Source organism: Rhagoletis pomonella, unplaced genomic scaffold (assembly GCF_013731165.1).
Source record: "Rhagoletis pomonella isolate Grant_MI unplaced genomic scaffold, Rhpom_1.0 Rhpom_scaffold_00007, whole genome shotgun sequence".
NCBI classification, from domain to species: domain Eukaryota; kingdom Metazoa; phylum Arthropoda; class Insecta; order Diptera; family Tephritidae; genus Rhagoletis; species Rhagoletis pomonella.
The window spans coordinates 31,139,927-31,164,155 of record NW_023458561.1 but is presented as its reverse complement, the minus strand read 5'-3'; the positions used below and the strand labels follow the sequence as shown (position 1 = coordinate 31,164,155).

Genomic DNA, 24,229 nt, shown 5'->3' with positions numbered 1-24,229 from the left:
ACATGTTCAATATTTATCGCGTCAGTATTTGCATAATTTTTGTGCTGAACGCTTATTATGACGCAAGAAAATATTTTCATTTTGTACGTAACTCGTAAGTTTACGAGGCTTTTATAGGAACGTCCCCTTTGTGAAAAGGTGTTAATAGTTGCGTAAAGTGACGGTTTGACAGATCAACCAGGGTTTTGTGCAGCAATTTTTGTTTCGTAGTATTTTCTATAACATCCCGCCATCTTGTCTCTATAACTATAAGCGAGCAGATTCCACCGAACTCAGAAGCAGGTGTTTGGGCGAAGACTGATGGAGATTGTGGGACAAACAAGTTGTGGGTTATCGAAGCAGCACAAAATTCTAGACCGGACATACTTATTGGTAAAACCCTGGCTAAAACAAAAAAAGATGGACGCTCGTCATTTTTTGTTAGGAATGCCAACGTGCAACGACAATGACAAAATCACGACAATGAAGGATGATCAATTGTCAGTCTATTGCAAAACCGGAATAGGGCTGTAAGTGCTCACTGTTCAAAAAAGAGGAAAACTACTTAGGGCACAAGGTGACAACGGAGGGCATCTGTACTGAGAATGAAAAGATAGAAGCAGTAAAGGATTGGCCAAGACCTAGGAATCTGCAAGAACTACGAAGTTTTCTTGGGCTATGTACCTACTGCAGTCGATTTGTTCCGAATTTCGCCAGCGTTGCTAATAGCCTCCACGAGCTCACTAGGAAAAACAGAGCCTTCGAACGGAACAAGGAGCAGAAGGGGCTTTCCAAACTCGATCGATTGGAAAACAAGAGAGGAACTACTGCGTAACTCGCAGAGAACTACTAGCGTTGGTTGAGTGCGTCAAACATTTCCACAAGTACCTCTATGGGCAACGAACGGTTCTTGCAGCGCTGAAGTGGCTACTACAGTTCAAGAATCCAGAAGGACAGCTAGCTCGGTGGATTGAGAGACTGCAAAGTTATGACTTCGCAATTGAGCACCGCAAGGTAAATGTCCACGGGAATGTTGATGCCATGTCCCATCGACCTCGTAGCCTGGAAAGTATACACTGCTCAAAAGTTCAGGCCAAGGAAGACATTATTGACGTCCGGCTAATGACAATAACATCAGCGGAAGAGTGGAAGGCAGAACAGCTACGAAGGTGTCAGCGGGAAGATCCAGATCTGGAGCTTTTGATGCATGGACTGGAGATGGACAGACGGCCAACTAAGGATCAAATGGTAGCGGAAAGCCCAAACGCAAAAGCATACTGGACGCAATGGAACAGCTTAAAGTTAATATCTGGCTGTTTGCATAGAGTATGTGAAAGTGAAGATGCCAGTGCTCCCACAACTGAGGCGTTGTTTACGAGCATTGAGAACTGTAAAAATCGGCAAAACCAAAGTGGCTGTTTGCGGAACGCGCCACCTTCTGTTCGCTACTCTCTCTTCCTCTGCTACCACCAGCGGGTTCCGAGTTTAATACTTTCAGAGCTGGAGCGTGGGTGTCCATTCGGACGACATGACCAAGCCAGCGGAGCCGCTCGTTCCATCGTCTGCGGTACTCGCCGTCACCAACGCGTAGAGGCCCGTAAATCTTCCGCAAAATCTTTCTCTCAAACACTCCAAGAGCCGCCTCATCGAATGTTGTCATTGTCCATGCTTCTGCGCCATATACCAGCACGGGTATGATGACTTATAGAGCGTGGTTTTCGTACGTCGAGAGAGGACTTTACTCCTGAATTGCCTACTCAGTACAAAGTAGCACTTGCTGGCAAGAGTCATTCTGCGTTGGATTTCAATGCTGAAATTATTATCGGTGTTAATGCTGGTTCCCAAGTAAACGAAATTCTCTACTTTCTCGAAATTGTAACTGTCAACAGTGACGTGGGTGCCAAGCCGCGAATGTGCTGACTGTTTGTTTGATGACAGGAGATACTTCGTCTTATCCTCGTTTACCACCAGACCCATTCGCTTTGCTGCCCTATCCAACATGAAAAAGGCAGAACAGACTTCGCGGTTTTTGTTACCAATGATGTCGATGTCGTCGACATAAGCCAGCAATTGCATGCTCTTGTAGTAAATTTTTCCTGAGCGGTTCAGTTCTGCAGCTCTTATTATCTTCTCCAACTTCAGATTAAAGAACTCAAAAGCGGCTTTAAAGTCGACAAATAGGTGGTGAGTGTCGGATCATTTTCTCACGGGTCTTTTCCAAGATTTGGCGTATTGTGAATACCTGGTCTATGGTAGATTTGCCAGGTCTAAAGCCACACTGATAAGGTCCAATCAGTTCATTGACGGTGGGCTTCAGTCTTTCACACAATACGCTCGATAAGACTTTGTAACCTATGCTTAGAAGGCTGATCCCGCGGTAGTTGGCGCGAATGGCGGGGTCACTTTTCTTGTGGATTGGGCTGAGCACACTTAAATTCCAGTCGTCGGGCATGCGTTCATCTGACCATATTCTGCACAAGAGTTGATGCATGCACCTTATCAACTCCTCGCTGCCATACTTGAATAGCTCAGCTGGCATGCCGTCAGCTCCAGCGGCTTTGTTGTTTTTCAGCCGCATTATTGCTATACGCACCTCGTCATAGTCAGGCAGTGGAACGTCGACTCCGTCATCATCGACTGCGGGCTCGGATTCTTCTTCTCCACAACTTTCCGTGCTGGTACCATTTGTAGGGCGGAAAAGTGTTCCCTCCATAATTTAAGTACGCTCTGGACATCAGTCACTAGGTCGCCATAATTGTTCTTATAGGAGTACGCCCCGTTCTTTAAACCTTCCGTAAGTCGCCTAGCTCTCTGGTAAAATTTTCGGGCATTCTTCCTGTCGGCCAGCATTTCAAGCTCTTCGCACTCAGGTATTTCTTCTTATTGCGGCGAATACGTCTCGCTTCCCTCTTCAGATCCCTATAGCGGTCCCACATAGCGCGTGTTGCGCCCGATCGCAGCGTGGCCCTGTAGGCGGCATCTTTTTTCTCAGAAGCTTTATGACAATCCTCATCGTACCAGTTGTTCTTTCGGGCTCGCTGAAATCCGACTACTTCTTTGGCGGCGGTACTTATTGAGCGAGAAATGTGGTTCCACTGCTCGCATATGTCGGTTTGTTGAAGAGTGCTCTCTGAGAGCAGGTGTGAGAGTCGAGTAGCGAAAGCGCTGGCTGTCTGTTGTGATTGCAGCTTTTCGACGTTAAGCTTTCCTTGCATATTTAGGCGCACATTTTTTGCTGCACAGAGGCGGGTGCGTATCTTGGCTGCAACAAGATAGTGGTCCGAGTCGATGTTTGGGCCTCGGAGTGTGCGTACGTCGAAAACACTGGATGCTTGCCTTCCGTCTATCACAACATGATCGATTTGGTTTCTCGTTTTTCGATCCGGAGACAGCCACGTAGCTTCGCCAGTAACACCGCCTTGCTTGTTTCGTTCGTTCGTGGAATTTTACACAGACGGTATGTGAGACTGTCTCGCCAGGATCTGTGCATCCTGTCAGTCAAAGCATCCTTGCTACGCGGAAAAGTTTTTTTTTTTATATGACGGGTCCTTAAGTTGTATAAATTTTAGAAATTGACGTCAGGAATACAATAAAAATGTGGTTTCGTTAGACTAGGTTCACCCAGAGCAACTTTTGTTGCACATTTTCGGCGATTTCTCTTTTGGTGTTGCCCTTTGCGTTCACACAGAAATTCTTTTGTACACAATTGCTGTTTTCTGCTCTGAGCGGCCAACTAGAATTACTCAGACGAACAACCCTGTTGAATTGCGCCGGATACAACGTGCACCGTCGAGATCGCGAGCGAGATAGTGGTGGAGGTTTAGCGTTCATCACGCATCACACCCTGCAGTATCGTCTCATTGAAGCACACATCGACCGCAGGGATACCATCCTAGAATGTCGGGGTATTGCTATCCGGTCAGGCGATGTTGAGCTCGAAATATTTAACGTATACATACCCCCTGCCACCAGCTGCCCGGCAGGATATCACCCTGAAATAGGTGCGCTACTCAGAGGTGAAAACCGTATGGTAGTTGGTGCCTTTAACGCGCACCACGATCTCTGGCACTCAAGCCTGTCAAATGATCGTAGGGGAATACATCTGGCTGAGCAGATGGACGATTCGACATTCTGCACAGTGAGCGACGACGCACCCACCAGGATTATGGGCAGCTGCTGCAGCTCGCCAGATCTAACAACAACAATTGTCAGCGCTGGTCTGATAAACAGCGTATCATGGCGACCTATGCTGACTCTAGCATCAGACCATCTGCCCATAGTCATCTCGATTGATAAACCTGCCGACTTTGCTTCCGTGGATCACCGGACTTATGTCAACTTTTACAAAGCTGACTGGAAAGGCTTCACGGATGTTACTGAGGGCGCCTTCACTGCACTACCCATACCAACCGACGTTCATGTAGGTGAACGTAAGTTCCGCAGGGTTGTCCCCGCTTCTGCAGCTCGCTTCATCCCAGCAGGATGTATTAAGGATCCACGTCCGAATTTTCCTGCCGAAGCGGCTGTTCTAGCTGATGAGCGCAACAACCTTCGTCAGGCCGATCCCGGAAATCCCCGTATTAGGGATCACAATTCGGAGATTCGGCAACTTGTGAACGTGCATAAGCGGAAGAAATGGCAAGAGCATCTGAAGACCTGCAACTTCGCCTCTGGTGTGAGCAAGCTTTGCTCAACCGTGAGGTCGTTGTCCAACCCGACGAAGCGCGACGACAGAGTCGAGATAGACTTTGGTGCCCACGCTTCGTCGGACCCGGAGAGATGCGCGAGCTATTTTAGCCGGCAGTTCATTCTGCATCCTCCGGTGGATAAAGCCAAACGTCGAGTGACCAGAAGGCTGCACAAAATGCCAAAACCTAGTGCGCCTCTTGTTTTCACCAGCGGTGAGGGAAGGCGAAAGCCTCCAAAGCCATTGGAGACGACGGAATATGCATTTTGATGCTGAAAAGTTTGGGTCCTGCGGGAGTGGCGTACCTAACGGAGGCCCTCAACCTGTCTATGGCCACTCTCGTCATTCCAGACATCTGGAAAATTGGGAGAGTGGTCCCACTGCTCAAACCGGGGAAACCAGCCAACAAAGGAGAGTCTTATTGCCCGATAACTCTCCTTTCCCCGGTAGCGAAGACGCTCGAGGCCCTGCTGCTCCCGTACTTCACGAACCACCTGACCCCAGTGAAGCATCAACATGGGTTCCGTAAAGTGTATAGTACAACAATAGCACTTAACGCCATAAACACTCAGATAACTCGTGGCCTAAACCGAAACCGCCCCTGTGAGAGAACTATTCTAGCAGCGTTGGACCTGTCCAAAGCGTTCGACACTGTCAGTCATTCAACGCTACTAGAAGATATAGAGGCCTCCTCACTCCCACAGGGACTCAAAAGGTGGTCGGCGAATTAACTGAGTGGTCGACACTCGTCATGGCGTCTGGGAATGGAATTGATGACTTGTGCTCAAAAGTAAACGGTTACCTCTCCGAACTTTCTCGTTTCTTCACTGCAAGGAGCCTTGCCCTATCCCCTGCGAAATCCTCGGCAACCCTTTTCACCACCTGGACGAAGGAGGTCAGTCTGCCACTGGGTACAATACCGATGGTGAATAACCCGAAAATCCTCGGAGTTACCTTCGACATTCTGCTCTCCTTCTCGGCGCATACAACCGCAATTGTCAACAAAGTACAGAGCCGCAACAATGTCCTCAAGTCGCTGGCCGGCAGCACTTGGGGCAAAGATAAAGAAACGTTGTTGGCAACATACAAGGCAATTGGCCGGCCGGTTCTGAACTACGCAGCGCCCGTATGGTCGCCGGAGACTAGCAGGACACAGTGGATGAAGCTGCAGACCTGCCAAAACACGGCATTACGAACTGCGACAGGATGCCTCCTGATGACGCCTCAACACCACCTTCACGACGAGGCCCAGATGCTCCCAGTAAAGGAGCATAACATAATGCTCTGCAAGCAGTTCCTCGCTGGGAGCCACAGGCGTGGCCATCCCAGCGGGCAACTGCTTGCGGAAGAGCACTCGCCACGACACGTCAGGAGGCATCTTTACGAACTGACAGACGAAGTCCAGAGGTATATTAAACAACCTCTGGACCCGTCAACCTACCGACAGGCCCTGAACGGCATTCACAAGGAATCAGTCTCAAGTTATGTAGACTCCCGCCCTTTGAATGCCGTTCTAGGCACACAACCACCGGACGTGGACGGGACAGAACTTTGTCTGCCTCGTGAGACCCGCACTACAATAGCCCAACTTGGCTCTGGCTATTGCAGCAGGCTCAATAGCTACCTGAGCAGAATCAACGAAGATGTGCCCAACCAATGCCCGGCATGTGGTAAGTCGCCACATGACTCCCGGCACCTCTTCACATGCCCTGAGGATCCCACTCAGCTAACGCCCCTTTCCCTATGGACAGCCCCTCTGGAAGTAGCACACTTCCTGGGCCTCCCCCTAGCTGAAACAGACGACAACGTTGATGGATGAACCGCCCCGAACGGGGCTTAATAGCCGCTACAACAACAACAACAACAACTCAGACGAACGAGAGTACAAAGCTTGTTGCCTAGCACGAGCAACTCGGTGCCCTTCCCCCTTCCTCGTCGCCCCCTCTACAACAAGTAACGAGTTGCCGCGACAAAAGTTTCTTCGTCTGAACCTAGACTTATGATAAAAAGCGTTAAGACTAACTTTTGCAGCTGGCAGTTCTGTTGGAGATGTTTTTCGCCTGACGTACACGAATTCGCCTTGATGTTCAACCCATTGTCGCCGCGAAGGGGCAAGAGCAACGTGAAAATTTTCGCGATTTGCTGGTGTAAATTAATAAAAAAATACAATTTGACAAAATTTGGTAGAGATTTGAAAAAGTGTAGAAAAATTACAAATTCATTACGGAAAACAATTTGCGTATAGCAGCGGCAGCAAAACATTTCATTAAAACGTCTCATCTGTATACCTACATACATACTTATGTATAGGAATAAAAATATACCAATCGTGAAAACACCAGCGTAAAGCAAAGCGATTTCTTCGCAAAACAGGAATTACTAATTGATTAACTGGAGCGCAAGCTGTGTATTTTGTATTTCATAAAGAAAATTGTTTTGTGCGAGACTCCAAAGAAGTGACGAATAACGCTGCATCTATTTTATTAAGGTCGTCGGCCGACCGTCATTGGCCACTGTCCCCCAAATTGCTGTCACTTTCGTGAGCGTGTGTGTGCATTGCTTCCGCCTGATTTCAGCTGCGACGTTCCGTGCTATTCGTTATTCCAATTAACGGAATAGTGCAGGCGGCAGACGCCAGCTAACGCTAGCAAATCGTTCCCAGGGAGCGGCAGACGCAGACGACGTGTGCCCGTGTCTGCAAAGATGGCTGTTAAGCAAAACAATACAGAAGCCAACGCTACGCCCGCACCCGCTAATGGGAACGCAGTAGGAGGGGGCGGTACGACAGGCGGAACACTGTCGGGCGTACCGGGGAGTGGAGTAGTCGGTGGAAGTACAGTCGGAGTCGGAGTTGGCGGTGTAGTTGGTGTTGGAGGAGGCACTAAAACCAAAAAGTTAAATCCTAATGCAGAACTTGGAGTTGAGGTTGGTGGAAATGTGGAATCTGTTGAACCGGGTTGTAGTGGTGTTGGCGCTGGTGCGGCCATTAAACCGAAGCTTATCATGAAAGGCAATGCAGCCGTAAGTGGTAATATTAACAATGCCGCTGACGCTGGCAATATTGGTGGGCAAGCCACTAAAAATACTACTGATATTGCACATATACTACATCTGATTGAATTGGTGGAACTAAAGCAGCAGCAGATAGCATTGGGACACGATATAGTTAAAATTTATCATCATTTAATAAATGAACTGGCACGCGTGAAGATCCCAAGACAGACACCTGAAGAACTTAAGCGTTTTAAAGAAGACATCGTCAAGGTTGGTGCCTTCTTCAGCAAGGCCAATGAAAAACGAGTGTATCTTTTCTATCTTCGGGTGGTATGCCAGCTAATAACACAGGGCGAAGGTGAGGCACCTTCCTGTGCTATTGCCATAATATTTCAGCTCTTCAGTTCAGAGATGGTCTTTGAGGCGGTGCAGTCTATGCTCGATCATAAAATCCCCGAACAGAATATAAGAAAGACTGTCAGACTACTAAGTGAATGGCTGCGTATGTGCAACTTTTGCCAAAACCTAAATTTGTGGATCATAGCCATATTAAGAGGATTACAGGAACAGCAAAAGCAAGCACTTTTCCGGGACATTGCCTTGGAGAACATTGAACCACTGTTTACATCACTAATATTGCCAGTGTTACGACCCAAAGTATATCCCATCGTATACCACATGCTGTCATCCATTGATCAAACACCGGCAGTGTTTCATAAGGTAGGTTGAAATAGAGTTTAATATATGTACGGACATGCTTCAATTGCTGTAACTATTGCTGCTCTTTCAGATTTTGCCGAAATTCCCACGCGTCATAAATTATTTGAAGCAACAGTCAAATAGCCCTGAAGACTATGCTGAAGAAACCAAAAAGATCCTACAAAAGTTAGTGGATTTGACCAAGTCATTGATGGTGCGCTTCTACGGGTATGATGATTTGTACGAAGCAGTAGTAAGTTGTCAGATAGAGCTTTTCAAATATCAGAAATTTATTACTTTTATACTTTATAGGAGCTGGCAATCAAGGATATACCATATTCTTATGGTTTACCAAGTTACGACAGCAATACTAAAAGCGTTGAGTATAACAATGTGGGTGCCGAGGTTATACCCCATGACAGCAATGCCAAAGTCGGTCTAGTTAATTTAGGCAACACATGCTATATGAATAGTGTTCTCCAGGCGCTAGCTATGACCAAGGAGTAAGTATGCCCTCTATTCAACTTCTTCCAAAATGAATTATCATTTTTTTATTGATTTACTCAGATTTAGTCGAGAGATATTATTGTCGCAAAGTAAGTCACCATTGCTAATGAAGATGCAACAACAAATTGCATTAATGCTATATTCGACAAGATTCGAATTAACACCATCTCGTGTTTTAAATGCCACACGACCACCTGGCTTCTCAGCAGGCTTGCAACAGGATAGCTCTGAATATTTAGGCTACTTACTAGAAACGTTGCACGAACAAGAAACACTGTTTCGTAAAAAGCAGGCAGCCGAATCTGTAAATACGTCAAAAGTAGAGGGTGGAACATCGGCTGCAATATCGGATGGGGAAGCAGCTGAACCGATTGCCAAAACACCGAAACAAGCGGACAAAGAAAACGGTTATGGCAGCAGCGGAGAGGGGGCTACAGCATATTTCAACACATCACACACACAGCAACGTTCCACAAATGATAATCCCACCACCACGAACAGCAGCGGCAGCAACATTACCACTCACGTTGATAACAAAGCAGACGCCCAAAGCTGCGTCGGCAGCACTCCAAATGCCTGCAAAGACAACGTAGGAGCTCAATCCACCACTATAGAGAAAACGTTTACTGGAACATTGGCTACTACGTACGAGTGTCTGACTTGTGGCTGGAAGAGTCGTATAGTCGATAGTTTTCGTGACTTGCAGCTATCATTTCCTGAAGTAAAGAACGATTGCGCCTCCAACTACTCCGTCCAGGATCTCATCGACTACTATTGTTCGCCGGAGAAACTGTATGGAGATAATCAATACTTTTGTGAACGTTGCAAGAAACTTAGCGACGCCGAACGTTACATAAATGTTATAAGCGCACCAAAGAATTTAATATTGACATTGAAGCACTTCAAGTATGATCAAAAGTATCATACGCGCGCCAAATTAATGCACAAGGTGTTTCACGACGAAAAGGTTGGTACATAAACATATCGAGGCGTTGCCGCGAAAATAACGTAAGCTTAATTTTCATTGTGATGGGAAAATACTCCTTTTCTTTTTGTCGCTTACGTTTTTTGTTGCGGTTCGGGCTCGATATACATATGTGAAAGTATTTTCAAAGGAAAGGTAGTTTATAGCATAAAAGTAGTTGCTTTCCAAAGAAGCAGCCAAGTGGAAATAATTTGTGAAGTTCCCTTTTATTTAAATAATTTGCGAATGAGCAGTCAAGCAGTTTCCAATGCGCACATGTAATACTATTTACATTCCTTCCTTCTATTTTTCAGGTATCTGTAAAGATCTGCGCTGCTGACACGTTGGAGGAAACCGCCTCGGTACATTACGATCTTTATGCCGGTGTCGTTCACTCGGGCTTTAGCATGGACTCGGGTCATTATTATACTTATGCCGCTGATGTCACCAATAAGTGGTATAAATTCAATGATAACGTAGTAACACCTTCGAAATCTGAGGAATTGCACAATCTTACACCACCCAACACACCGTATATACTATTCTATCAAATGGGGGCACGCTCCAATGAAGCAGCATCCTTCACAGGTTCCACAACAAAAGTAGTCAAAGTAGATGTGCCAAGCCCACTATCGCTTGAGGAACTCTCGCCGGACCTGCGCAATTATATTGTTCATGATAATCATGTTTTTGCTGAAGAAGTAAAGGAGCGCATTTGTAAGAGTGGCGGCCGCGCGGCATTACAAAGTGCACTAGCCTCAAAGCGTGGTGGTAATGGTCGTGGAGGCGGTGGTGGACGTAGTGATTACGATGATGATAACGATTCAGACCAACCGCCACCTTCTAGTGGCTGTGGCGGAAATGCGCTCGACATTAATGTGAATCGTTTTGTGTACTAAGCACTCTGGCTGATGCGGAACTTGGAAAAGACGCAATGTTTTCATTTTCCATTGTGGTTTGTAAAGAAATGTATCGTCCGTTGTATGGAAATGAAGAAAGAAATATGAATGAAATTCTCGAGTCAAGATAAATGAACAGTCTTATTCTGTATCACGAACGATAGGCAACATGAAGGATTCGTCTGCAGAGGAATGCTTGAAAACTTAGTCCGGCGGCATCATTCTAGCCGGTTTAAACGCGACCGAGACCATTTCAACGTAATATACCGAAAGCAAGACGAAGACTACCGCGAGAGTAATAAAATCGCAACCAGAGATGTTCTCGTCTGCAGACGAATCGTTCATGTTGCCTATCAGTCGTGATACAGAATAAGGCTGGAAATCGTGTAGTTTGAGACTTTTATTGAATGCCTGCGGTCGGCAAATCGAGAAAATAAAATTTGCATAAATGCATATAATCCCCAAGAATATAACTACCTAGAATCGAACGCCTATTAGTCTCCGACATATTTATACATACATGTGTATAACATAGATGAATGTATGTTGTTATTACTGTTATCCTTAACTTTGTAATTGTGTAGTATGTTCGCCAGTGAACTATGCAGCAGCGAGCCACAGTAGCATAAAATGTGAAAATTAAGGGCAACTTTAGCGATAAAGATGGAAAATTAGATAAAATATATGTATGTAAGTATTTCCGCAAATGCGCAGCATTCCGAAGGGAGTACTAAGCCGAAAATTAACAAAAATATTCAAAAATTTGTATTTGTTATTTGTAAACATTAACTATGTATGTGTAACTACTATTACAACCACTATTATGCAAATAGCAACAACTACAACACGTACGGTTGCAATTCTAATGTAAAAGTTATGCAGCAATACCTATACTTTTGTGTGTATTTTAGTAAAGATTCGCAGAGCAGTAGTAACATCCTGTAGGAAGTGAAGCGATCAATATTCGGAGAGACTGTAGTTGAAGATTAAAACATTTATACGATTGGGTTAGTGTGCGTGTTTGACCGCAAGGATGTTTGTGTGCATGTGTGAGTGCATTATCCTCGTAATTCAGTGCATTTCTTTCAACGCTATTTTTTGTTAATAATTGTTTGCAAAAAACCAACTCAAACCAAAATTGAACGCTAGGTATGACTTGAGTTCCAAGTTGGTCTATTGCAAACCATAACTGATGGAAATGTCCAATATGTGCAACCATGTTCAAATGCCGAATTGGAACTTAGTTGTGCAAATTGGTAATTTCCTTATGTTATAGTTTCGAAATATGTAAATCAGGCTGATGCTTTGCAATATACAAACTTGGAACTCAGCCTACCTGCGAAAAAGGAAACCAGTTAAAATTATTTTCCCCTCCTTTTTTGTAGCTGTTAAGCGCTAATATATTTATGTTATGGATTTAAATCATGCCAACTTATCGATTGATATACAGGAAATATGTAAATTAATCGCAAAATTTTTAAAACGTTACAAAAATTCTGTAATTTCTAAATCAAGTTCAAACCCGACGAGCCAAACCTGCCACATGTAAAAAAATCCTTTGTACGAGTAATGGACAAGTGCATTCAAGTAAGGAAATATCGATTTGATGGCATCGCAAACTGATTTTGTTTTGGCCTCGGTTTTACTTAAAAAATGTATGTCAATAAAGTCTTTGCAATTTACTCCTTTAGTTTTATTCCATTATTTACTTTTATTTTGGATCTATTTTAAACGTAGTTAGAGTTTCATGCGCAAAAATAAAAATATAAACCTAGAAAATAAGTATACCATATACATACATACTATATAAATATGAAAACTTAAAAGAAATTTTTAAATAGTATACTATTATATAAATACATACGTACATACATACCTTAATATACATAAAACACAAATGTATTGCAATGTAATTGAAATACATAACTATACATTATACAAACATACATACTTATGCATAATAAAATAAATACTATTTAACACACATCAAGAGCTCGTAATATTAAATATTATTTAACTTAAGGTGGGATGTCATGTGAAAGGCTACTACATATACATTAATACATATATAATGCATATACATATGTATATACATATGTGCATGCGTATTTACTTGTTAATACACACAAGTATCATAAGTAATTCGATTTACATAAGTTTCATTTACAATTTTACATAAAAGAGTTTCCTTTTGGTTAAGATAAATAAAATAAAATATGGACGAACATCGGCAAATAGGCTTTTTTACTGCTTTGTTAACGTCGTTGTTGTAGTAACGGCACTTGGGCCTTGAAACTGGCTTTTTAATAGTTTATCCCATATAGAGTCCAACCGATTAATCGGCATCGGCAAGTATCGCCAAACGAATCGGCATCGACACTGGCCGTTTTAGCCGGTTCTTTTTACGTTTTCCGCACTTCGTTCCATGTTATTTATTTTTTACTTTTTTAGTTCCTTTAAAGTTTAAAATATTAATGCACCTGATTTCCCGTCATAAATGTGTTCTCATGTTTCGCTTCTATGATGCACGGTGGCGAGAATGTAAGTAGGGAAGACACATTTTAGCAAGTTTTGGCTATTTTTCTTTGCTTATATTTTTTTATGAAAATATAGCTTACTATCTAAAAAAACACCATAAATCAAAATTTCAAACTTTGTAGAGCATTTATAAGTCTTCGACAAATTTTTACAAATGTTCATAAAAATTTTACACTGTTTAATCAGATTTTTTTTTTGCGGCCGCGTTTTTTTTTTTAATTCCAGTATGATAAAGTGCAAGTTTGAAGTAGCTAGGACTTACCGTATTGGGGTTTGTTAGATAACGATCTACACTTTCATAAAAAAATAATAAAAAGTAAGAAAGTCTAAGTTCGGGCGGAGCCGAACATTAAATACCTGGCGCAAGTATTAAATATATGTTTTTTCACCTTTCCGAAAACTACCGCTAACTATTTTGAGTAAATTAGCGTCCTTCAATTTCGAAATATTGAAGTTTCAAGCATTTCTGAAATTTACCGTTATATGAAAAGCGGCCGTAATTTTAGTCCGATTTCAATAATTTTCAACGCTTTGCTTATCTGTGGCAAGCACAATAACCACACCGAGTTTGGTACAAATTGGTAGAACGGTTACCGATATACTTATATGTGATCATAAGTGGGCGGTGCCACGCCCCCAGAGAAGCATCAGCATGGATTCCATAAAGTGCACTGCACAACAACAGCACTTAACGCCATAAATACCCAGATAACTCGTGGACTAAACCGAAAACACCCCTGTGAGAGAACCATTCTAGTAGCGCTGGACCTGTCTAAGGCATTCGACACTATCAGCCATTCAACGCAACTAGAAGACATTGAGGCCTCCTCTCTCTCACAGGGACTCAAACGGTGGTCGGCGAATTATCTGAGTGGTCGTCACTCGTCAGTAACTTTTAGAGACAAATCGAGCAAACCGAGGAAAATAAAACACACACACACACACAGGGTGGTGCCCTTTCCCCATTACTGTTTAACTTTTACATTTCAAAGCTCCCTCAATCACCAGAGGGAGTCTCGATAGTCTCTTATGCTGACGATTGCTCGATCATGGCGCCCGGGGATGGAATTGATGACTTGTGCTCGAAAGTAAACGGTTATCTCGCCGAGCTTTCCCGCTTCTTCACTGCACGGAGCCTAACCCTCTCTCGTACAAAATCCTCAGCCACACTTTTAACCACCTGGACGAAGGAGGTCAGACTCCAACTGGGAATTCTCGTCGATGATACACCAATTCCGACGGTGAACAACCCGAAGATACTCGAAGTAACATTCGATAGTCTGCTCTCCTTCTCGGCGCATACAACCGCAATTGTCAACAAAGTACAAAGCCGCAAGAAGGTCCTCAAGTCGCTAGCCGGCAGCACCTGGGGCAAAGACAATCGTTGCTGGTAACGTACAAGGCAATTAGCCGGCCTCTGAACTATGCTGCGCCCGTGTGGTCACCGGGGACTAGTAAGACGCAGTGGATGAAGCTGCAGACTTTCCAGAACACGGCACTCGGGGCAGCGACAGGATGCCTTTTGATGTCGCCGCAACACCACCTGCACGAGGAGGCCCACATGCTCACTGTTAAGAAGCATAACATAATGCCACAGGTGTGGCCACCCAAACAAACAACTCCTTGCAGGAGAGCCTTCGCCCAGCCACGTCAGGAGGCATCTCTAGAAACTGACGGACGAAGTCCAGAGGTTCATCAAACAACCTCGGGATCCGACAGCTTATCGAGAGGCTTTGAACAGGATTCACAGAAAGGCAGAGTCTAGTTATGTAGACTCCCGACCGGTGAATGCTGTTCTGGGCACACAACCACAGGACGTGGACGAGACAGAACTTCGTCTGCCTCGGGAGACTCGGACCACAATAGCCCAACTGCGCTGTGGTTACAGTAGCAGGTTGACCTCATACCTGGGCAGCTTAAACGAAGATGTTCTCAATGAATTCCCGACCTGCGTAGAGTCACCCCGTAACTCACAGCTTCTCTTCGTATGCCCTCTAAATCTCACCATGCTTAAGTCCCTGTCCCTATGGACAGACCCCGTCGAGACTGCACGCTTCCTAGGGCTGCCGTTAGTAGAGCTTGACGACAACGATTGAGGGACTAACCGATCTGGGCGGGGTTGTTGTAGGCGCTACAACAACAACAACAGATATAGATATTTTGAAAGAGGTAAAGAATGTGTGTGCTCTCTTTCTGGCAACATTGAGCCTATGCTGTTCGTTCGTCGCCTAGCTAACGCATCAAACTTCAGAAGCAGGTAAGATGGTGGCTCCTTAGTTGAATCGCTAAAACCACAGAGATCGCTCGACCAAATTTCCAGCTTGTGTAGATGTTAGCTCTGATCCAGTACTCCATGAACTTACAGGATTTTGCACGAACTTGCAGGAAGTTGCAGGAAAAATGTTCCCGTACTCAACAATCCTCCAAAATCCTGTAAATGAGAGCGACTTTTGGAGAGTTGTGTAGAGAATGAAGTTGCAAGATTTTACCCGAACTTTTTCTTCTGGTCTGTTCTCTTAATCTGCAGTGCCCAGTGAGGATGCCTGTAATTATTCTTACTGTATGTTATGTTTCGGGGGGTTAATTAGAAGCTTATATCTTTTTAGGAAGCAAAATCGATGGGCTTAATGATCGAGGCGATTATGGGCATATATGAGCTCTGATCCAATACTTTTCGTGAAAAATCCTGTAAAACTGCCAAACAGCAAAATTACTCTCTGAAGTGAGAAAAAGTGAGTAACAACAAAAAGTACGGAAACAAAAAAACCATTTCTCCTGTAAAAACGTCAACCAGTGATTGCTTGACACTTTTCATGATTTTACCAGAAGAAAAAGTTCGGGTAAAATCTTGCAACTTCATTCTCTACACAACTCTCCAAAAGACGCTCTCATTTACAGGATTTTGGAGTACGGGAACATTTTTCCTGCAACTTCCTGCAATTTCGTGTAAAATCCTGTAAGTTCATGGAGTACTGGATCAGAGCTATGTAGTCTCCCACAATCTTGGTGGGTGGTATGGTGACGTAGGGATGTAAAAAACAGCGATGTATTGAGCAACATCGATGGTCGTGGCTTCAAACATCGATGATTGTCGATGTTTTTATGAATCCGATCATAAATTCCAATTAATTAATGTACAAATGTAAGTAAGAAATAGTTGAATTCCTTTAAAACTAGTGAAATTGGAAGATTGCTTAGCGTCGTCACCCAATTTGTCAAATGACTTCCTATCGACTCACCGATGAGCTCGCCATCGGATGAAAAGCAGGCGGGCCGCAAAAACAACTTGTTTGTAGTACTAAACTAAAATTTTAAATCATTTACATTAAGACTACACCTCGTTTCAAAACTAAACCCACCACATATTGACAAGTTTTAACAATGTTTTTCTTTCGTATTTAATTTTAGTTTCTTTTTTATAAAATTTAGTTCATTATTTAGCAAGAACTATCAAAATCCTATTTAAAATTTTTAGCAGGCTTTTCTAAAGGCATTGGTAAAAATATCGATGTTTTAATTCTATACATCGAACTACAATCGATGTAATTTTTCGAAACATCGATAGTCTCATTGTGATTTACAACCCTATGGTTATGTTTCGCTTGAGCAACAAGTCCACTCCCTTAGAGACCTAAGGCCTGGCTTAGGTGACTCTATTCATTGCAAGAGGTGCACCTAACCGAAATGGAGGAGTCGGCTGTGGCAAACGCAGCAGAAGTATGTTTCTGGTCCGGGGTTGGACTCAATGTCCGCCCGGAGAAGAAGGATGATGAGCAATCCGGCTGCAAGGTATTGATCCATGGACGAAAAACGATTGATGGGTTGCCGAAACAACAGCCCTTGGTCGGGTAAAATCCGAGTCATTACGGTGCGTAGAACCGGCTGTCGTGGGAATGATCTCGTTTGCTCAAATACCCGACACACACAGTAGCTGGGTGTTATTGTATTAAGGTTCTTAAGCACTTAAGCACTAAAGACGATTTTGTGTCAAGGTATGACAATGCCTTAAGGGCCGGTTGTTCAATGTCTGATTAGCTCTAATCGGAGGTAGAAGCTCCGGTTTAATACAACGACTGCTTTATCGATCCCATGTTATATGCATTACGTCCAAATCGTCGATAATGATGTACTGGTGATAACCAGACATTGAATACCGGCCCTAAGTGCAGCCTGCTCTGAAATAAACTCTATAGAAAGCCTAAAATGGCCTCTCCCGACTGCTTTCAATCAATAGCCCTAGAAGTTTTTAAGCTCTAAGCATTTGAACAGGGTCTAACAAATTCAAATAATTATTATATTTAATGCACGGCTCAACATGATTTTAATATTAATTAATATTAATATTAATTTAATATTAAAATCACGAAAAGAAGAGGAAGTTTGAGTAATTTTCCACAGATTCTTAAATTCAAAGAAACTACTAGCTAAATATCAAGCCTTAAACGCGAACAAAGCATAATCGATTTTTTTTTTTCAAAATTTTGTTTTTGAATAAACGAACGGAAAAACAAAACAAATATCCATTATGTTTTGTTTTTTGACGCTTTTTGACCCACTGTTCTGCCGCTACAAGGGATAAAAAAACTGTCAAAAACAGCTGACTGCGCGTCAAAAGCTCCAACGCTCCAAATTCGACAACAAAAACTTCGCAATTATTGGACGTGTGAAAGATAAATTTGGGGATACCAGCTTGTGAAACAAGTTTGTCGATGTCGGTGTCCAATATAAAAAATAAACATCTAACAACAGCAGCGGCAGTGATCACTTTGGAGCGCAAAATAAGCAAAACAAAAGTAGAACGAGAAGCAAACAAACAAGCTAGAACTCTCGTGAAGAGCTTGGCGAATTACAGAAGCACCAGACGCGGACAAAACAATCTGGAGCGGCAGAAAAAAGCAAAGAGCAGGCAGAGAAATCAGTCAGTCAGAACACAGCAGCGCAGTGCAACGGAACAATTGGCAGCCCATTGGAGCTATAAAGGGCGTGAATTATAAAGATCAAGTTAAGCAAAAAAAAAGAAATAATCATATAAACATACATAAAATTGCAGTTTTGTGAAAAAGCGATAATACATTGTTTAAAATCTTCATACATTTTAAGTGAGAAAAGCTAAACACAAATACAAAAGGTGAATAATCCTTGAGAAGGTGAGCGTACATACATACGCACGTACACACCTTGCTTTATTGTAGGGGTGCTTTCAGATGGAAAGGACAGTGGCCTATCGAAGGTGACGCGGCAGAAATACAACACCGTCAGCGCTTTGACGACGGCGACTACGACAACTTCGGCAGCATTGCAGGCATTTGAAGCAGCTGGACTTCACATGCTTGATTCTGTTATACATATGTATATACATTTGTATGTATGCCTTTTGTGTGTGACGTTATTTAACAACAAAATACATTACTATTATCAACGTGAATAAAAGTGGTTAAAAATTAAAGTACTGAATTTGGAATAAATGAGTTAAAGGAAGTGCCGTACAATATTCGTTGGGTTTAAAGCCTGTTAAAAGCAAGGATTCACTCACTGAGACACTTCATCAGATCGGCTGTTTTTGTGCTAAGGAACACGTAGGCACGTTTAAATCCCAGACAAAACTACTCAACTACCCACTTTCCGCATCAGCAGACAGCGAGCATCAGAGGTGAAAAGGACATTAGCGACACTGTATACCTAAGTAGGTACATCAAAGGTTGTCGTAACAAGAACATAGTCGTTGAGCGGATGGAATAAATTATGATCAGTGTCATCGTATTTTTAATAGTATTATAGAATTCAAAGTCTTTAATTTTGGAATATATATACCTATTTCTTTATATTGACGTCAGCAGAGTGGCGAGGTGGTAAACTTGTGAAGAAAAACGAAAGGCATAACAACAGTGGACAATTTTAGTCAAAACAGATATATATATATATATATATATATATATGTACATATGGCCAGTAGCAAATTCACAGAATTGATGCATAAATAAGAAAAAAAAACGACGGAAATCAATGTGGAAGAGATAAGAAAATACACAGATCATAAAAAAAATAATAAACAACTACGATATTTAGTAGTAAATCTTAGAACAGCCGAAAACTCATCGAAGAAATTAACATTAAAAACATAAATTAAATTCACAGTGTCATAAAAGAGTGTTCATTTAATTCTACAACATCATACGACTGATAGCGAGCAACAAATGAGCTTCTTATGAACAAAAAAGTATTTTCACTAGCACTTTAATTTTATAAAAATCATACAGTTGCTGTAATAAAACACACAAACAAGCAAGATGCGGTTATTTCCGGTGCGTTTGTCGAACATAACAAAAATGCTCGATTTGTACTCGCAATTCAATCCGTCGCCGTTGTCAATAAAACAATTTATGGATTTCGGTAAGTCTTATTTGCGTTTTTTCTTTTATCACTTTATAGTACCATACTACTTAAATAAATATACATATGGGCATATATTGCTCGTTTACTAAGGAACGTCATAATCCATATAAACAACAAAAATAATTAAAAAACATGCGTTTATTTTTTAGTTATTATTTTTTTGTGCTAAGGGAAAGCCGTGAATAAAAAACATAAACCGTTCTTTACTAATTTTTAGTTTTTTCCGTTATGAGGTTCTTTATTAGGGTACCATGAATCAATTAAGCTCTATCCAGAATTACAGCCGACTATGGTAAACGCAATTGCGGCGCACGACGGCTTCCGACATTTGTCATTTTGATTTGAAAATTAAATATTTTTTCGCTACGTACGTGTATGTAGATATGCTGGCAATATAAATGGATGAAAACATTGGAAAGCTTGTGAAAATAATAAAAATTACTACAACCAACCCTCAATCAACCGAAAAACGTCGGCGGTAAAAACGCTGCCGCCGCAATTATGAACCATTCTATATGCGTTTGTGAGTTTTAATTTTGACAGCGGTTAACCGTCGACCCTTTACAGTCCCCCGCTGCAATTCTCGGTATTCGCAGAAAAGGGGCCCAGCTAAATAATTTTCAAACACATTTTAATGTGGTCTTTGACCTCAGTTATAGTGAAGATAAAAAAATCGATTTTTTTAATCACTTTTGAAGTCCAATTTTATCATAAAGCTAAATAAAATTTTATTGCTTCAAATAAAATTCCGTTAATTTGTTTTGACCAATTTATTGCAGATAATTTTTGTCGGTTATAAAAATATACATACATACATATTAGACTGATTAGAGCTAAGGTGTGTTCAAATTGAACACTGGACAACATGTGTACATTCGCATATATATTCGCCAGAAGCTCAGTGTGCAGAAGCGTGTTACTATTTGTTAGTTTCCAGGAAGTCCAGGGTTCGAATGCCGTCAGTCGCAATAAAAGATTCGTTACTTTTTGTTTGATTTTTTCCGAACTGTGAAAAAGCATCGGGGAAGTGCAGAAGCGCAGACAAATTTCAGAAAAATATGCGAGAACATAATCGTTTCACATCCATTTGCGTTACTTTTTAACCGACTTCCAAAAAGGGAGAAGGTTATCAGTTCGTCGAAATATTTTGTTTTGTATGTATGTTACCGCATAACTTTGGACCACGTAAACCGATTTCGATAATTCTTTTTTTGCATCGGAAAGGTAGTGTCTCAGAGGTGGTCCCATACTGGTTTAGATCCGATCATTGAATCATGAAATATATATACAGTATCGGTCATATCTATAGCACGCCATTTCAAAGTGATATTGTGTGCCACTTATGTTTATTTATTTATTTTTAAGAATTTTCAATTAAAATACAGTTCTTTCTCTAACAAAACCCATATAAACCCAAGTTTAAGAACTTATAGAAAACTACAAAAAAGTGCAACAAATTTTCACCTAAATTTCAAACTTTTTTCTCGGAAGTGTTTGAATTTTTCTGAATACACAGTTTTATAGCCCAATCAATTTTAGTCTGATAATGTGGAAGTTTCAAGTGGCTAAAAGTTACCGCTGATTTTTTAGAATTTTTTTCGCCAAAGGTGTTGCGGTTTTATTCCATATACAAATAAATAGAGTTTATTCATTATATGCAAGCCAATGCAACAAAAAAATTCTAAAAAATTAACGGTAATTCGCATCAGACTAAAATTGCAGGGGCTAAAAAACTGTGTACTCAAAAAAATTCTATTACTTCCGAGAAAAAAGTTTGAAGTTTAGGCGAAAATTTGTTACACTTTTTTTTAGTTTTCTACAAATTGTTGAACTTGGGTATATATGGGATTTGTCCGAGAATGAACTAAATTTTAATTGAAAATTTTTAAAAATAAATAAATAAACATAAGTGGCACACAATATCACTTTGAAATGGCGTGCTATAGATATGACCGATACCGTATATATATATATATATATATATATATTTATATATATTTATATGAGAATTGAAGTCGTTTTTTTGCTATCGCTGAACATTTTAGGCTATTTAAAAATTTAAATTGCCTTATGAGAAAGTCAAATTTGGTGGATTTCCGCAACAATGTTGTCGATTTGCTGAAAAAATGCGTTAAAATCCACAAAAAAGTACAGAATCGCCCTCTGGCGGCTCTCAAAAGAAAAAATTAATGCCAAAAATGGATTCCTCGACCCCGAAAAACCCCCAGATACACATTTTGGCTAGTTTTTCAATACAGCTGCTTCAACAGGTGAGCCACTTTTGAAAAAAAACTTGATAGAAAAAAACGCTGGCTCGAAATTCATTTTAGACCTATGATTTCTTGGGCAAAATTCTTGAAATGACCCAAATAATCATAATGGCGATGTGCCTAATTAATTTATAATTTAATTAATTTTTTTGGGCCCCTACAAATCGACCCGCCCTAATATATATATGTATATGTATGTTCCAGCGCTATTGTTTATCGTCTGCGTTCTTATGGCACGTTTACTTAGCTGATTTTGTTCGGAGCTAGGCTTCCATTTAAGAACGAGTGAGAATTTCTTTTATGAAAGGTAATGGCTATACTCGAAACGATTATTGGTTGCTATATTGCCGTGACAACTACAGCAGACTAACTAAATTAGAGGTGCTGCAGAAACTGCATGGGTAGAGTGGTGGTAAGCTGCAATAATTTTCCTGGATTTTATAAAACAAATACCAACAAACTTATATCAGACCAGTGTACATTCTACAATACAATCACCAGACTTTGAAAGGAATAACAACATGAACCTCAAAACAAGCAGAACGAAAAATAGCGTTACACTTTGTTGTTTGCGATTATAGATCATTTATATTTGTTAATTCAGCAAGCGTTTAATTACTAAATCATTTGCATTGCAAATTTTGTGCTTCATCACATTAATATGACGCGCCTTGGCGAAAATGTCAACAAATAACAAACCATGTACATACATATGTGTATATGTACGTACCAAATATGTAAAACTATACATTCATACATATGTATGTACATAAACATTCTCGTATAACTACATACACTGGCACTTGTAGGCAAAATTAAATTTGCAATACAAAACATAGATAAAAACCTAGAGTTACCCGGCCACGCCTTGCTGTGGATTATTTTCTAATAAAATGGAAATATGAAAATCAGAGAACTTATACGATTTTGTTTGTGTTGTACATCTATTCACTTGACCTTAATTTTCAGTTACAAAACTGCATACTCAAAAATCTCCTAAGACAATATATTGAAATTTTTATGAAAATTTGCTGATTTTTTTTTTGTTTTAATTTTCTACAAAGTTATAGAATGAACTGTATTTTAACTGAAAAATAATGGAAATTAAATAGTTAGTAAAAATTAACCCAAAAAAACAACAGCGAAAAGCATTGGTCCCATTCAAGTGCATGGGAGTGTACATGCGTATATGTACATATATACATACATTTATAGATGAGGTATTGTTAAATACATTTAACGAGAAAATATCGCAGGAATATAAAAAACGATTCTTAACGCCTTACAGGCTCATGAAAATAGGTCTCCTGTAGTCAAATCGATTTATCTTAAAAATTGCATGCATACATATGTATGTCCTATGTAGGTATATAATGGGAGAATTCTCGGTTTCGTTTGACGTCAAAAAGTCGAAACTTTCGTTCAAACAAAGTTCATGCAACAAATCTGGCAACCATACATACTCGTGTCAACCCATCAATATTGATGACATTCTTTGTTCGGCGGTTGCATTCTTTTCACAATAAAGTCATTAAACTTCGATTATTTGCAATTTTCATTTCGCAATACTTGTTTAATGTTCAGTTTGCGCACACATTTGCAAGGCTTTGACTTTGTTTTTCGCAGATAATGAGCAGTGCGCTTTGTTGTTTTAATAATTTATTTTTTAACACAATTGGGATTAAGCGTTCTTTATTTAGTATTCCCTTGTTGCCCTATTAAGGCTGGTGTCATACTTTGACATGTCTTTATCTTCTTCATCCATACCTTTACCGATGATATCGTCGCTACCATGTTAAACAATCGAATGTGAAAATCGGTACTTTTCAGGAGAGCAAAGAAACTGTTGTAAAAAATGTTGTTGTCATTAGGGAAAAGTGTGGGATTCGACACTTTGTTAAAGCCAGTATCCTCTGCTTCTAAGAAGACTAGAAATTCGACGATTTGCCAACTTACATATCATTCTAAACGCCCGGTATCGTAAATGAAAAAGCATTTTTGCACATTCGATAGTTTGATATGGTAGCGACGATATTATGTACCAAAAACAGACAGATAGCCGATTTAGCAGCGCATGTGCATGACTAAAGATCTTTTCCGTTCAATTGATATACCGTTTTTTGATCCCATTTGACAATGTGTACTCACTTATTTGACGAAAAATGCCATCGAATTTGAAGTAGTGAAAACAAGCCTTAAGAGTCGTTGGACACGTTCTGATTTAAAGTATTTAACTGAAAAAAGTAAAAGTTTTTAATATTCCACTAAACGGATTAATTACAGGGAATACTTAGTGCCG

General features: G+C 41.0%; 2 protein-coding genes across 4 annotated transcripts in view; both read left to right on the top strand.

Moving 5' to 3' along the window:
• The first annotated feature begins 7,369 nt into the window (after positions 1-7,369).
• Positions 7,370-12,411, top strand: LOC118742584 (ubiquitin carboxyl-terminal hydrolase 35). Its single transcript, XM_036474771.1, has 5 exons — positions 7,370-8,380; positions 8,451-8,612; positions 8,672-8,862; positions 8,927-9,833; positions 10,145-12,411. The coding sequence occupies exons 1-5, from the start codon at positions 7,370-7,372 to the stop codon at positions 10,727-10,729; spliced, it is 2,856 nt and encodes a 951-aa protein (XP_036330664.1). The 3' UTR covers positions 10,730-12,411.
• Positions 12,412-17,876: 5,465 nt separating this feature from the next.
• Positions 17,877-24,229, top strand: part of LOC118742583 (pyruvate dehydrogenase (acetyl-transferring) kinase, mitochondrial) — a 47,293-nt gene continuing 40,940 nt past the window's right edge. The window contains exons 1-2 of one of the 3 annotated variants that reach the window (XM_036474770.1): positions 17,878-18,414; positions 19,105-19,657. In XM_036474770.1, coding sequence (XP_036330663.1) covers positions 19,555-19,657 — 103 coding nt within the window. In that variant the 5' untranslated portion in view covers positions 17,878-18,414; positions 19,105-19,554. Of the gene's footprint in view, positions 19,658-24,229 lie in introns of all 3 variants that reach the window. The other 2 variants (XM_036474769.1, XR_004993384.1) reach the window with 2 other exon arrangements.